The sequence below is a fragment of the Scomber japonicus genome, chromosome 16 (genome assembly GCF_027409825.1).
Source record: "Scomber japonicus isolate fScoJap1 chromosome 16, fScoJap1.pri, whole genome shotgun sequence".
Lineage (NCBI taxonomy): Eukaryota > Metazoa > Chordata > Actinopteri > Scombriformes > Scombridae > Scomber > Scomber japonicus.
The window spans coordinates 8,081,046-8,094,560 of record NC_070593.1 but is presented as its reverse complement, the minus strand read 5'-3'; the positions used below and the strand labels follow the sequence as shown (position 1 = coordinate 8,094,560).

At 39.9% G+C, this 13,515-nt stretch overlaps 1 protein-coding gene across 1 annotated transcript in view; it reads left to right on the top strand.

The window, feature by feature from the left end:
• pacs2 (phosphofurin acidic cluster sorting protein 2) overlaps positions 1-13,515 on the top strand; it is a 65,989-nt gene that overhangs the window by 33,072 nt on the left and 19,402 nt on the right. Inside the window, exons 2-3 of the mRNA XM_053335293.1 lie at positions 12,751-12,838; positions 13,330-13,419. Coding sequence (XP_053191268.1) covers positions 12,751-12,838; positions 13,330-13,419 — 178 coding nt within the window. The remainder of the gene's footprint in view (positions 1-12,750; positions 12,839-13,329; positions 13,420-13,515) is intronic.

The window sequence follows — 13,515 nt, the reverse complement described above, 5'->3', positions numbered from 1 at the left end:
AGTGATGCGGAGCTTAGAGTGATGAAAGTCGAGCTAGTTAAGTATGACAATGACAACTTGACATTTTCTGCTTTACAAGTGGCGGATATATGACTATAAAAGTTGTCTCTGCACGTTGTTACAGATGTTAGAGAGGTTTCTCAGAGGCAGGGTTGCTTTGGAAGAGCAGAACATTTTGGTTTAATTGGGTTAAACTAATAAGACAGAGCTGAAGGCTTAATGTATTAACACAATGTGTGGCAGTGACTTCATTTCTAACTGATTAATTCACAGAAGACTAATATTGAAAGCCTCGCTCTCGTTCTACTTTTGCTAAATGAAGTATTACATTTTCCACCACACTGAACTTTGGGCATGAATTCACAATCCTGAAGTAGTAGTAAAAAATAAGTCAGTGTTACTTTTGCCATTCATGCCAGTTTTTTAGCTTACGTCTCCTATCTTTTGTTGGTTACCACAACGTTGCCACAAGTATATCTCCACAGAGAGATCAGGTGCAATGGAGAAACTCAAGTTGTATCTTTTTGCACAGAAAAATCTCCTTTTTTGTTCCCTAAGGTCTCAACAAGTCCCTGTGCTAGTGCAAGACTTCCCATATGACATGTTTCATTCACTGGCAGGTGAAGGATACCTCGTATGACAGGGAAAAGACTCTTTCATGCTGCAGAAGAAGTCCAAGGTTCCTCTTAGTCTGTGCAACAATGGCGTTTCTCAAAATATACTCAGCTGCTTTCAGACACTGAGGAGTTGTCTCAAAGTGTCTCTGAAGACTTGTTTGCACGTTTTTTCTTTGTGAGTCACAAATTGTAAGATGGTTTGAATCAGACTGACTGAGAGAGGGAGGGAGAGGGAGAGAGAGAGAGGGAGAGAGAGAGAGTGAGAGAGGGACGTGAGAAATTAGGTCACCTCAGCTCTCTAACACACCACATTTATGCACTGGGGAAAATTATGAGCTGCATGAGAGGCTTGGCCAGGCAGTGCTCAGGGTGATGATGTTGACTACTACAAAATGATCCAAGTCAGATGTTAGCTTACACAGTGGACAACCACACCCAGAAGATTTTGCATATGAACCAAATCTCGAGTGTCAAACTAGTATATATCATAACATATGCCCTCTACTTTTTCTTGCACTCAATCACAAACACGAGCATGAAACATAGATGGAAAACCACTCACTAAAACAAAAACATCCACATCGAGTAGCACTTTCCTATTATATCACAGCCACAGAAAATACTCATCTCTCATTGGCTGGCAAGGGTCCATTCAAATTGTGTAACAGGATACCTCAAACAAAGATCTGGGCTGTGTCCGAAATTCCATACTAACATGCTGTTTAGTATGCAAAAACTGAATGTGAGATCATTGATTTTGTCCAAAACCTTAGTATGAAACCAATAGTATATGTTCTGTAGTATGCATTATGTACTGGACACTACAACAGCAAGTATGCCACAATACAAAACACTATTGATGATGATGACAGCCACAACATGACAGACAATGGCAGACCAAGGCAGCACTGCTCTGGTGTAACATCAGTAACACTTTAAATAAGGTTTCACTTTGCTCTGTTTAATGTCTTTTTATAATTAGTTTAGACTTTATCTATGCCATGGGTTACCATAAGATAAGATAAAATAAGATATTCCTTTTATTAGTCACACAGTGGGGAAATTTCCATTATTACAGCAGCAAGTGGATAGTAAAAATATAAGAGCATCAATAGAAAGAATAAAGAACAATAGTAAAATAAATAGTAACATTATGTACAAAATTAATATTAGTGTTGAATGAAAATATACCCTGAAATTGATATTATCTTTGCACAGATTTTAAAGTGAAAATATCTATCTATCCATCTATCTATCTATCCATCTATCCATGTATCCATCTATCCATCCATCCACCCACACACATTGAAGAACAAAATACTGTTATTGCCCAGTCATGTACATTAAAAAGTGCAGTTTGTGAAGTTGTCCAGGTCGGGGGTGTGTGAGGTTTACAGGGAGCAGTGCTGATTGTACAGTCTGACAGCTGCAGGGAGGAAAGACCTGTGATTTTTCTCCTCCACACGCTTTGAGTGAAGGAGTCTGTCGCTGAAGGAGTTCTCCGGTGCAGTCAGAGTGTCTCCCTTGGGAGTGGGAGTCGTTCATCAGTGATGACAGCTTGGCCATCATTCTCCTCTTTCCCACCACCTCCACCAGGTTGAGGGGGCATCCCAGGACAGAGCTGGCCTTCTTTATCAGTCTGTCCATAGTTACACGTATCCAGGAACAGGTTCCCAGGAAGTGACATGATAATTACAGCTCAGTGCATCCGAAACGATAGATACTACTGTTTACTCACATATGAGTATGTTGAACTATAAGGACACTTATTCGGTGCACAGTGTATTGGGTGTGTGATTTCAGACACAGTGCCGATCAGCTGTTTAATGGTTGCTATAGTTACACACATTCTGATATTCCATGCCCACTTTCATTCTAAATCAGCGGAACTTTAGAATGTAGGTCACCATAGCAACCACACAACAATGCTGCTTAGTTACCAGATAATAACTCTCACTGAAACAGTTAAACTAAACAAACTTTATTAACTTTTTCTACGTTTAATTTTGTACGGTGTCAGTTGTCCGATGATCAAATGAAAATTGGATGGAGAGATGTTTTTGCTTGCAGGTGATGCGCCAAAACTTCTCTATGGTTTGGGTTGATATGGTCAGGTTTAGGCACAAGAAACACTTGGTTAGGTTTAGGGAAAGGTCATGGTTTGGGTTAACAGTCAAATGAGGTAAAATGTCTTGTTTAACTGCACTAAAATATCCAGTGTGATGGTAAAAAATGTGCGGTTAGTTGTCTACAAGAGGCAACAAACTACTATCGACATGAAAAACCAGTCTGGACCAACAGGACTACTAATCCTGTTACGTGTCAGTAGTTGGTAAATTATGTTATTTCATTATATCAGAATACTTCCTCATGTTTGATCCCTTTCTTAAATCACAACCATAGCAATCACAATGGAGATTAAACATGCTAGTTAAATAACTGTACAGTAATCCTTCTTGTCATACTGCAACAATCATCCCAGAGTGATTTAAGGAACATTGAAGGCAAATGTCATTAATACCTGTCCAAAATCTCCTGATAGCAGTTCCTTTGAACAACGTGGCAACTTCCCAGACAGATCTACTCATCAGTGGTTGTCAGTGATGCATTGCACTGGTCTTTGCATGGACAGCTTTAACAGGTCAGCACAAGTAGTGTTCATCCACTGCCAAATTGTATTCCCATTTTTTGAGTTATAAAGTCTAAAAAATACTTTGAAAAGCCGTTTTATTAAGAGGAGTAAATTTCAGTTTCCAAAAAGACTTACACCTGAATGACTGAGTTGTGGTGGCATTTTATTGCAGATTGTTGCTCAGATTCAACAACAATTAGGCTCAAAAGACTGTAGAATGGCTAGATAAATTAAATAAATGTGGTATTAAAATACATTCCTCTGTTGAGCTGATCGTCATTCAACTCTCCTGAATGTGGTTCACTCATGGTAATGTCAGCACAGAAGAAGTGCATCAGTGACATCCACAAAATTGGCTCTTAATGCATTCCAGCCTATAAAGACAACAAGCACTCAGATTCAGCTGCTCACACACACACACACACACACACACACACACACACACACACACACTGTCTGGTTGTGCTCTACCTCATTCATAACTGATGACTGCCTGTTAACCTACATCACAGAAGGAGAAAAAAGTATTTCCATGGCAACGCTGAAGATTCATACAGTGTATGAGTAGCAGACCAATATGTCTGAATTAAATAGTACTATCAGAGGCTACACAGACTATCAGTGGTCAGTTTGGAGCCATTTATTTTGTTTGCCTTACATCAACAAATCCCAAAGCGCATTGAGCCCTCTCCCATTAATCCTGTGTTCATGAATGTGTAGTTATGTGTGTGTGTGTGTGCTTGCTTGCGTGTTTATGTGTGAGAGCTTTATGTGCAGCATCTGTCGATTTGCTGGTTGTCTTGTGTTTCAAATATTAGCAGTAATCAGATCCTTCTGCTCCTCCTGGTTTTGACTGAGCCTGCCTGGAGCGGTCAAACCTGGTAACTACAAAGTGACCCAAAGGTCACTGGTGTAAATCCCTGAACAGATTAAATCAAGGAAACATGTCTACACTCATGCTTGTGGTCCAGTAAAGCAGCAATAGGCAGCATTACACAGCAGAAACCTAAATTGTTGAATGGATGAAAAAAGGAGAAGCTTGTTGTTTTTAAATGAATGGTTTAGACATTATGGGAGGAAACACACATTTCAAAGTTAGACAATGTGTGTGTCTCTTTGTTTTGGAGCTACCGCCGCAAGGTTGTTAGCCTAGCGCGGCCTAAAATACAAAACTTCTTATCTGCACCTGTACAGCTCACTAGTTCATAAGTATCTTGTTTGTTTAGTCTGTATGCAAACAGAAACAGTTAAAGGTGTCGAGTTTTACAAGGTGCTGGGACAGTCTTAGTCCTAGTTGAGCATTTGAACTTACTTGCAAACATGCTACCATTAGCACTTTTAAATATGCTGACATTTATAATGTAGCATTTAGCAGTATAGCATATTAAGTTGTGTGCAGATACAGTAGCATGAAAAACTCTAATATTTAGCATGAAAAGGGTTTAGCTTTGACCAAATGCCAAATTATGTGACAGTTATTAATCACTGCTGGACCGCTTTCTAAGTTGTTTTGTTTAGACTCAACTACACATTGACCATAAAGAAGAATCATTTGTCATCCCTCTGGCTTACAGCTGTGGTGAAATTATTTTTTTTAGCATGAAAACAATCCCAAACATGGACAGAAGCCATACCATTGCCAGCGTGAAATCTAGGAATGAGCAGTGAGTAGCTTTTTCTACAGTCACCAAACCACTGACATTTGAAAAAGGAAAACACAAACCCTACGCTAACGTGGATATCCAAATCTGTATAATCTGAACAACTAATGCTAGACAGTGCAAACATTCGACATGATAAATATTGAGAAATTCAGATCAGATTTCTGTTCTAGGACAGAAAAATCCCATTGAACTTGCAGAAAGCTGGCGGTATAGTATAATTTGATGCAGTGATCTGTGTCTGCTCAGCCAGACTGAGGTTTGTACAAGAAGTGGGAGTGCTGGAGGTCAAGAGAGTTAGGTCTCCTGTGTATCTTTGAGATGCACTGAAAGGATTTTCTTCTTTTTGCTCAGCCCTGAAGTGTTATTGAACATTGCAGAGTTGGCCTAAATCCAGTTTCAATTCAGCAGATTCAGAAATTGGATTTTCTGTCATAGATTGAAAGCGTTTTTTTTTTTTTTTTCCTTCTCAAAAAGAATGATAGTGTTTCAGGTCTCATGATGAGATTGAGTGCTTCGTTATTCACAACTGTAATTTTACTCTTGTTTTTACCATACATTTTACATTAAACAGCACCGACTGTCCCACAATCCAGTTACAGTACGCTGGAGAGACTGAAGCTGTAATTTAAAATGACATGTTTGAACTCTCTCCGAGCTTGGCTGTGACATGTAATCAAAAAGAATGCGGGGATATCAAATGGTAAATCCTCCAGTTCATCCTTTGCCCTGCCGTCTAAGCTTCAGGCTCAATCTGTACATAAACTACATACAGTGCTGCTACTGTTGAAGCTTCATCAGTTTGAAAAGCAGCCTCGTTTGTGCTTTCTTACTTTTTGCCTATAGCTTAAAGAGAACATAACATGCACATCTCCAGGTCTATATTTTTAATCTGGGGTTTTAATGGATTATCTATGCATGATTAACTGTACAAAAAAAGTCCTTATTTATTTTACACTGGCTCTTTATGTAGCCCCTCAGTTCAGCCTCTGTCTGTAACAGGTCGTTTAAGCTCCTGTCTCTCCTTTGATTGGTCGCCTCCTGGAAGCTACTCAACAAACCATTAAACAAACTATTAGTAACAGGATTTTTTCTTGTTCTTTACTCAAATTGTCAACTTCTCAGATAGATCCAAACATATTCCAGCCAAGATCTGATCTGAAATATGAGAGTGGACAATGCAAAACCTTAGAAACAACCTCAGCAACCAAGCTAACAGAACGGACAGCTATTTATGGGTAGATAAAAAATGTTACAAAGTATTTGGAGCAGTTTGAAGCCTAGGCTTTTGATCTGCATGTAGCATTACTAGATACATTAGCCTCAAGTTTTGGAAATTTGACCGTGTTTAACATACAGTAGATAGTAGAAAATCACAAAACTCATAATATGTTCCCTTTAATCATCATGCTTTCCAGTGTGTTTTAATTTTATTTGACTCTTTCACTCCAGATGCACAACTAGGATTCACTTACATACAATTAATCCACCGCTCTGTCTGTCTGAGGTTAGAAATACCCATCGTCCTGTAGAGAATCAAATGGAAGCCCTATGATGGCTCATCTCATGATACCTGATACACTATTAGCTCAATTCTTACGTTATGTTTGAGCATTTATTGTAAGTGCGTCTGTGTGAGGGTGAGCTCCAGGGCTGAAGAGCAGGAAGTAGCAGTGTGAAGTAAAGAAATCTCATTATCAATGCAGCCTGACCGGTGCAGTGGGTGGGATGGGGAGGGGGGTGGGGGGGGATCACAGTGTCCGGTTGCCTGAATCTCGCTATTAACAGCAGGAGTAAATCCAGGAGTTGAAATTACACCTTGGATGTTTATTTTCCTGCAGCCTTCACACAGCCGACACCTCCCTTCCTCTTCTGTCTCATCATGTAAAGTACCATCATCTTGGTCTAAGTTAAGAGATGAGTATAGTTTGAAACTTTAACAACGAAATCATGTCTTTATTTAAACTCTCCACTCTAGTAGCAGAGAAGTGTTCTTTTAATCACCTATTTGATTTGAATCTTGATTTTAACCAATTTAAAACAATTTCTCAAGAAACATTGTTGTAGGTTAGTAATTGTTTACATCTTTAACATTGGATTCAAATATTAAATAGGTGTTTAAATTTCATATATTTTAACAAATTGTCCACAGTACTTGCAGTAAAACTTTCTTGCCATTAAGTCCAATAGTTTTTAGGTGTTGTTGGTCTTGATATATAACGTACTGTGAGGTCTGTGTCCCCGCAGTAATTGGCGTGTCAAGACTCACTCTCGCATCTTGTCTGTTTTTTCAGCCTGATCTTGAACTGTTTCTTTAAAATTGTGTAGCTGCTGGCCTGTAACAAAACAAGAGACGAAGATCCAGTCATGCAGAGTCTGTTTATCTTGCCTGAGGCGAGCCAATTAGTAGTCACTTTTGTTTTCAGAACAGCTGTTCATCAACCTGGTCTGTTTATAACTTACCCGAACTGGTCTGGGATTGAACCTTGTCCAGGAAGTCTAGATGTGGACCCTCTATGTGTCTCCTGATCTTTACTCACTCCCATATCTCGTCACAGTGTAGGAGGGTAAAAGGACAACATGCACTTAAATGCACACAAGCAGTCAAGTTTATCTATTGGTATTTAAAGTGGTTCATCTTTTAAATGGTCAGTTTATCTGTCGGCTGGTCCACCCCTTTGGTCCACACCAGGGGTTTTCAAAGTCTGACACCGTGGATCCACAAAGACAAAATCAAATCAACTTGATTTTGCGTCATGTATCTCTCTCTTCACATCCCCACTCCAACTCTCCAATACACCACTGGAGAGTCAGGCCTCATAATTTGAAAACATCTGGTCCACATAGAAGTATCTGGACAAATACAAAATTAATTGTAATGACAATGTTTTCATTTCTCCACATTTCAGTATTTAATAGATGCTTAGCAGAAAATGTGTTACAGACACTCATACTTCTCAGATGATGTATCTCAATGACTTTGATCTATTTTGGTTGACATCTTTGATTCAGAGTGAAATGTTTACACAAATATTAGATGGATTGCCATGAAATCTGGTACAGGCTTTCATGTCCTCTGCAGAATTAACTTTGATGATCTCCCCCAATCTTGCTGTAGCACCATCCATCATTAAGCCAAACATTTCAATAATTGTCCAATAATTTGGTCTACCACCAAATACCAGAAAATCAACCTAGACTCCCGTTGGCCTCAGCTGTACTTTGTTTAGTGCAATGTTAGCAAATGTTAGTTCGCTAAACATAGAACATGTCATGTTGTATACATGTAAACATGACCATCACTACTATGCAAACCACCACTGTTCTTACACTCATGATTACTGAGAAACAAAAACATATTTCAGACATCATTGTTGATCCATCTTTGGTTTGGGTTTCTTTACAATGGGCAGGTATTAGGTGTTATTCTTCCTTAACAACATGTTTGGGTTTGGTGAACAAAAGGTGTAAACGTGAGATTAATGATTTATGTATGAAACACTGACTGCCGTAACATATTTTGGTTGTGGGTGGTGCTGATAGGTTATGTCACCACCCCTCAGGTCCTGTTGTCCCTGTATTATGTGTTTACATTCAGCGAGGTGTTGACACGTCTCTGCGTCACCGACACCTAAACAGACTCCTGTTGGTTTGTTGTTCTTGGCTGATGAAGTGAGTGTGATTGTGCTCCCAAAGCACCATAGTGGGCCTGCCGGTCCTCCTCTTTGGCCTTTGCCAGAGCATCTGTGCTGAGCTGGCCACTGATTCAGGATCTGGCAGGACGAGGCTACAGGCGGCAGGCCGTGTGTTGCAACCAGTGAGTCCCTCTGGGGCTGCAGCGAGCGGACACAACAGAGCAGGGAGCAGATTTCTTTTCTGCAGCAGCTGTGTGTGAGTGAGCGTGTGATGTGTGTGTCCATGAGCATGCAGACAGAAGCTTACACATGCATTAGCTGGTGGCAGTAAGTGTGTCCTCAACTTCAGTTCAGAGTGAGAAAGGCAGCAGCTGTTGAGTGAAACCTCAGGACATGGGTGCATTGTTCTGATACATTGTTCTTTGTGTATCAGAGAAGCAAAAAGAAAGAGCATCCAAACTACTTTTTTTGTTTTCTCTCGACCAATGTGTTGAATAGTAAACACATTATTAAAGGTGATAAAAAAAACTGCAGTCATGTGGATTTTGCATTTAGAGATGTTATGTAAGTGTTGTTAAATCACTACTTCACCACTTTTATGATAAAATTGCATCATTCAGACAAACTGTTCTGTTCTGCTCCTCACTGAGATGTTGCAACTGGACAAACTACTGACGTGTAGAGTCTAACTTTTCAAAGTCAGGGTTTGTATCATGTTTGTACACTACTGTCTTTTATACAACATTCAGATTTGGCCACTTCTACTTCATCAGTTTTGAGCAGATTGGAAAACTATCGACTGTCAAAAAAGCAAATGCAACCAAATGTGGACAGTTTAGAGACGCACTCTCACCATATAATGAAAAGGTGTAAGAATCTGTCTCTTTAAGCAGCCTTGGAGATTTCAAGACTTACAATAATTCAGAAGATGCAACAAGAGATTGTAGCATGCATTAAAAACCTTTATGTTGCTGGTCATGATCCAGTTTTCCTCTAGTGAGTGAAATAATCCATTCTTGACCTTGAAAACTACTCTGACACTTACTAGCTTTTAGCAAACTTTCAAACACATCTCAAACTCTTCTGGGGTTTGGTAAATTGTAATGAAGTTAGCTTGAAGATCATTAGGAAAAGTTTACTCATGGCCTTCCTCAGTTGCCCTAGTTTTCTGCTGGGGAGGACCATGAGATGTGGCTGAAAGCTCCAGTAAAAGCTACTGAGGGAATTTTCAGTATGAATTTGGCTTGTTTTTGATAGCTACTAAAGTTTCAGATGCATTACCATCACCCACTGGACTGGAGTCACATGTGCCCTGATTTGCCCCAAAATTGTGTTAATATAATTGCATGTGGGAGTTTATTGGGGGTTCGTGACACTCAAGATAACAGTTGTAAAGGGGGGTCTTAAATATAGTGCATCGTGGGAGGACGAGGCACCTCATCAGCGCTGTTGTTCATGAATAATGCAACTGTTAATAATCTCTGAACAGCCTTTTCCAGTAGAAGTGGGTGTGGAGGTCTGGAAACCACAAGAATATTTAGTAAAACTGAACAACTTTTGGTGAATAAAAGTCAACAATGTGCCCCCTGTGTTTGCGTTATATTCATGTGTGCATATCAGGATTTTAGGCCACCAACTAAAGAGAAATGGGTCAACACAGATCCTCTTACAAATTAAGTGGTGTTTCATTAAAAATAGCGTTTCAGTGCACACACTCTGAGATAAACCCCACTGCAAGGGATAAAAAAAAAAATACAAAAAACAAAAGATCACATCTAAAAAAAACCAAAAGCCAGATGTGACTTGTAGCAGAGCAATCTGGGAGGCTGATATCACTCGACTCTATCTGCCTACGCAAACCAACAACCACCTAGCATAACTGAAATAGATGGTGTTGTGGGCTTGGAACCGATGGAAACAGGGTAGAATATAAAACAGGAGTACAAGAATGCTGCGTATTGTCTGTTTGAGAGCAAGCTGAAGACAATGCGAGCCTTCATTGGCTTGTGTCCATTGTGCCTGGGATTTCTTGGGCCGTGTCTCGGCTGAAGGGGAGAAAGGTCTTCATTCAAGCCTGCTCGGGCCTTCTTCAAACCTGCCATTGTCATCGCCTCTTCTCCCTCCGTCCCAATGTTTTCTTTTCTCTCGTGGCTGATTGATAGCCCTCTGCTGCACAGACACAGCGTTATAGTTATGTCACTCAGCAAACCGTGTGGTTTTTAAAAAGCACTCGACTGCTGTTTTCTTTTGTTTGTCGCCTCATCTCTTTATTTCGCTTCCTGCTCTCAATATAGAAGATATGGAGAGGAGTTAAATTACACCCAAGGTCAACTGCTCAGTCTTTACTCTGAATGACAGTGGATACGGATATTGGTGGCTTTCTCCTCTGAATCCTGCACCCATTTCTCTCTCTACTCTGTCACTCGTGGACGTTTTGACCCACATCTTTTACCCTGTGTGACAATAAACCTTCACTATTGTTGAACGGCCATTCCTGCTGCTGAACGACATTCAATGCCGTGTTATTATGCGCCAAAAATAAATTAGGAGTGATGTCATTCTTAGCCAACAACCCTGTTAACGCTGTTTAATTTTGCTGCTAAAAGGAGAGCAGGATGATAAATGGCCGTAGTAGCCAGCCTGTTCTGAGCAGCTCTTCTGAATGATTTAGTCAAAGGAACCAAAGAGTGCCTGAAAAGAAAGCTCCCTTTAAAAAAAAAAGAAGAAACTTCAGTGAGGAAGTGTCTCAAAAATCGTGACAGGCTTGTTAAAGCCCCCCTCAACCCCCCCTACAATGCCGCCACCATCCCCTTCACTTTTCAGTCTGCTGGACAACACAGACAAAGTGATGGCAAGCCAAAGAGGATTTAGCTCAGCCTGCTGCGACACCCTCGGCTCACATTAAGTTAGACTTACAAGTTTAGGAATCTTAAAAAGTTTCTCTGATCTGGAGCCAATTCTTCACTCCGGTGAGCAGCTTTTTAGATTTCACTGAAGAGAAAACTTTTTATAGATAAGGTTGTGACAGCAGCAGCTACAGTAGGTGGCCGCTGGCTGCTTCATCACTGAAAGGTTACAAAGGTTTGATAAAGTTTCTCTGGCAAATTGTGTAGCCTGACTGATACCAATATTCATATCTGAGAAACTGTAAAAGTGATGATATATTGGCCACGTTTGGTCATTTAAAGCTGCTCTAATTAGTATCTTTTATATTAATTTAGTGTTGCTTGTAGTGATGAACACTCAGCTCTATTTCAGCCAACTGTTTGTAACTTGTTCATGCTGCTACACTAGCTTCTCAGCACCAAACAGCAAACAGACACATTTAGCAACTAGCTGGTGAACACAGTGGAGCATTTAGCAGCTAAAGAGACAGATATGTCCCTCAGGAGTTGGAGGAGACCAATACAGAGCTAAAAGAGAGTGAATATTGTACTTACATCCACCACATGGACACATGGACAGAAACATGACTCTAAAAGAAGGGTAATGTTGCTCCATAACTGCTGCATGTGTAAATAAGAAACTGTTAGCTAAAAAGTATGAACTGTGTTTACAGCTTGTTCTGCTGCCTTCAAGTGACCAAAAAAGTCACAACACATGACATGAAGAGACAATTTTGGAGTTACTGTCAAATATCCAGCTCACTATCTATCTTGGTGACAAGTAATAATTCAAATTAAATTTTATTATTACTTTATTACACGTGACCAAGATAGCTAGCAAGCTGGAGATTTTACAGGTTTTTTTTATCTATTAGTCGGTACCAATAGATGTTCAGTAAGATAAAATCCTCCATTGATGTCAGCCAAGCAGAGTGTCAGGTTCTAGTAAAATATGCTTTGATAAAACACTGACCTCTGCTTGCTCACACACTGTAAACTGCTCAGCATAAAAAACATCAGATTAACACAACAGGTGTAAAAATGTAATCATGGAAATATCACACCAGCATCGACGAACACTGACGATTCCCTCAGGATGACAGCGCTGGTGTGTTTCATGACATATTGTATGTGTTTTGCTTACTTGTAAACTGCTTAGCTGTTTACTTGCATCTGTTTTATAAGTACACGCTTCGTCCTGTTGAATGACTCATCTGTTTGTGCTTGCTAGAAAAACACGCCAGCGGTGCGAAACCAAACATTCTTGTTCTCATTCGTTCTCCATCTCTCTCTCTCTCTCTCTCTCTTGTATCTCTTCAGATTGTGCAGCTTGACGTTGAAGAAGCTGGTGGTGATGAGAGAACTTGATAAAGAGCTGATCTCTGTGGTCATCGCAGTTAAAATCCAGGTATGCTGCATAAATAGACACAACAGACAACTGCTACGTACACAAACAAACCATGAACCAATCCAGTCCACATCTTGTAATTCTTATTTCCTGCAAAAAAAAAGTCTCATACTGGTTTATATTCTGATCATTTTCCAACCCATATTACTGTTCTTTCCATTTTCTTTATTGCACTTTAAAGATTCATGTCATACAGTATGCATATCAGCTTGCACAGACTTATGTCATCATGCATCCATTAAACCAGCTGCTGCATAGAAAATGATAGAAAAAATGCATTCAAACCTGCACAAGAAAAATGTTCAGCTCAGTTTAGTGCTTTAAAGTATGCATGATGTGTAGAAAATGGGATAAACACGATACAAAAACACTGGTATGGTGTTTAAAATGTGTTAAATCCTGCTCAATGCAGAGTGAAGAAAAGCTGCAGAAATGCAGACTACCTTCCAGGGGAAGCGCCCTTAAAATTTAACACCAACTGATTTCCACAGGGCTCCAAGCGGATTTTGAGGTCCCATGAGATAGTGCTGCCACCCAGTGGGTCCGTGGAGACTGATCTGGCTCTCACCTTCTCACTGCAGGTAAGAAACATAATCATCAGGCAGCTGCTCCATAAATAACGAGCATTTTGAATTTCCAAAGAAACCATTTATACGTTTATTAAAAGGGTTAAATAC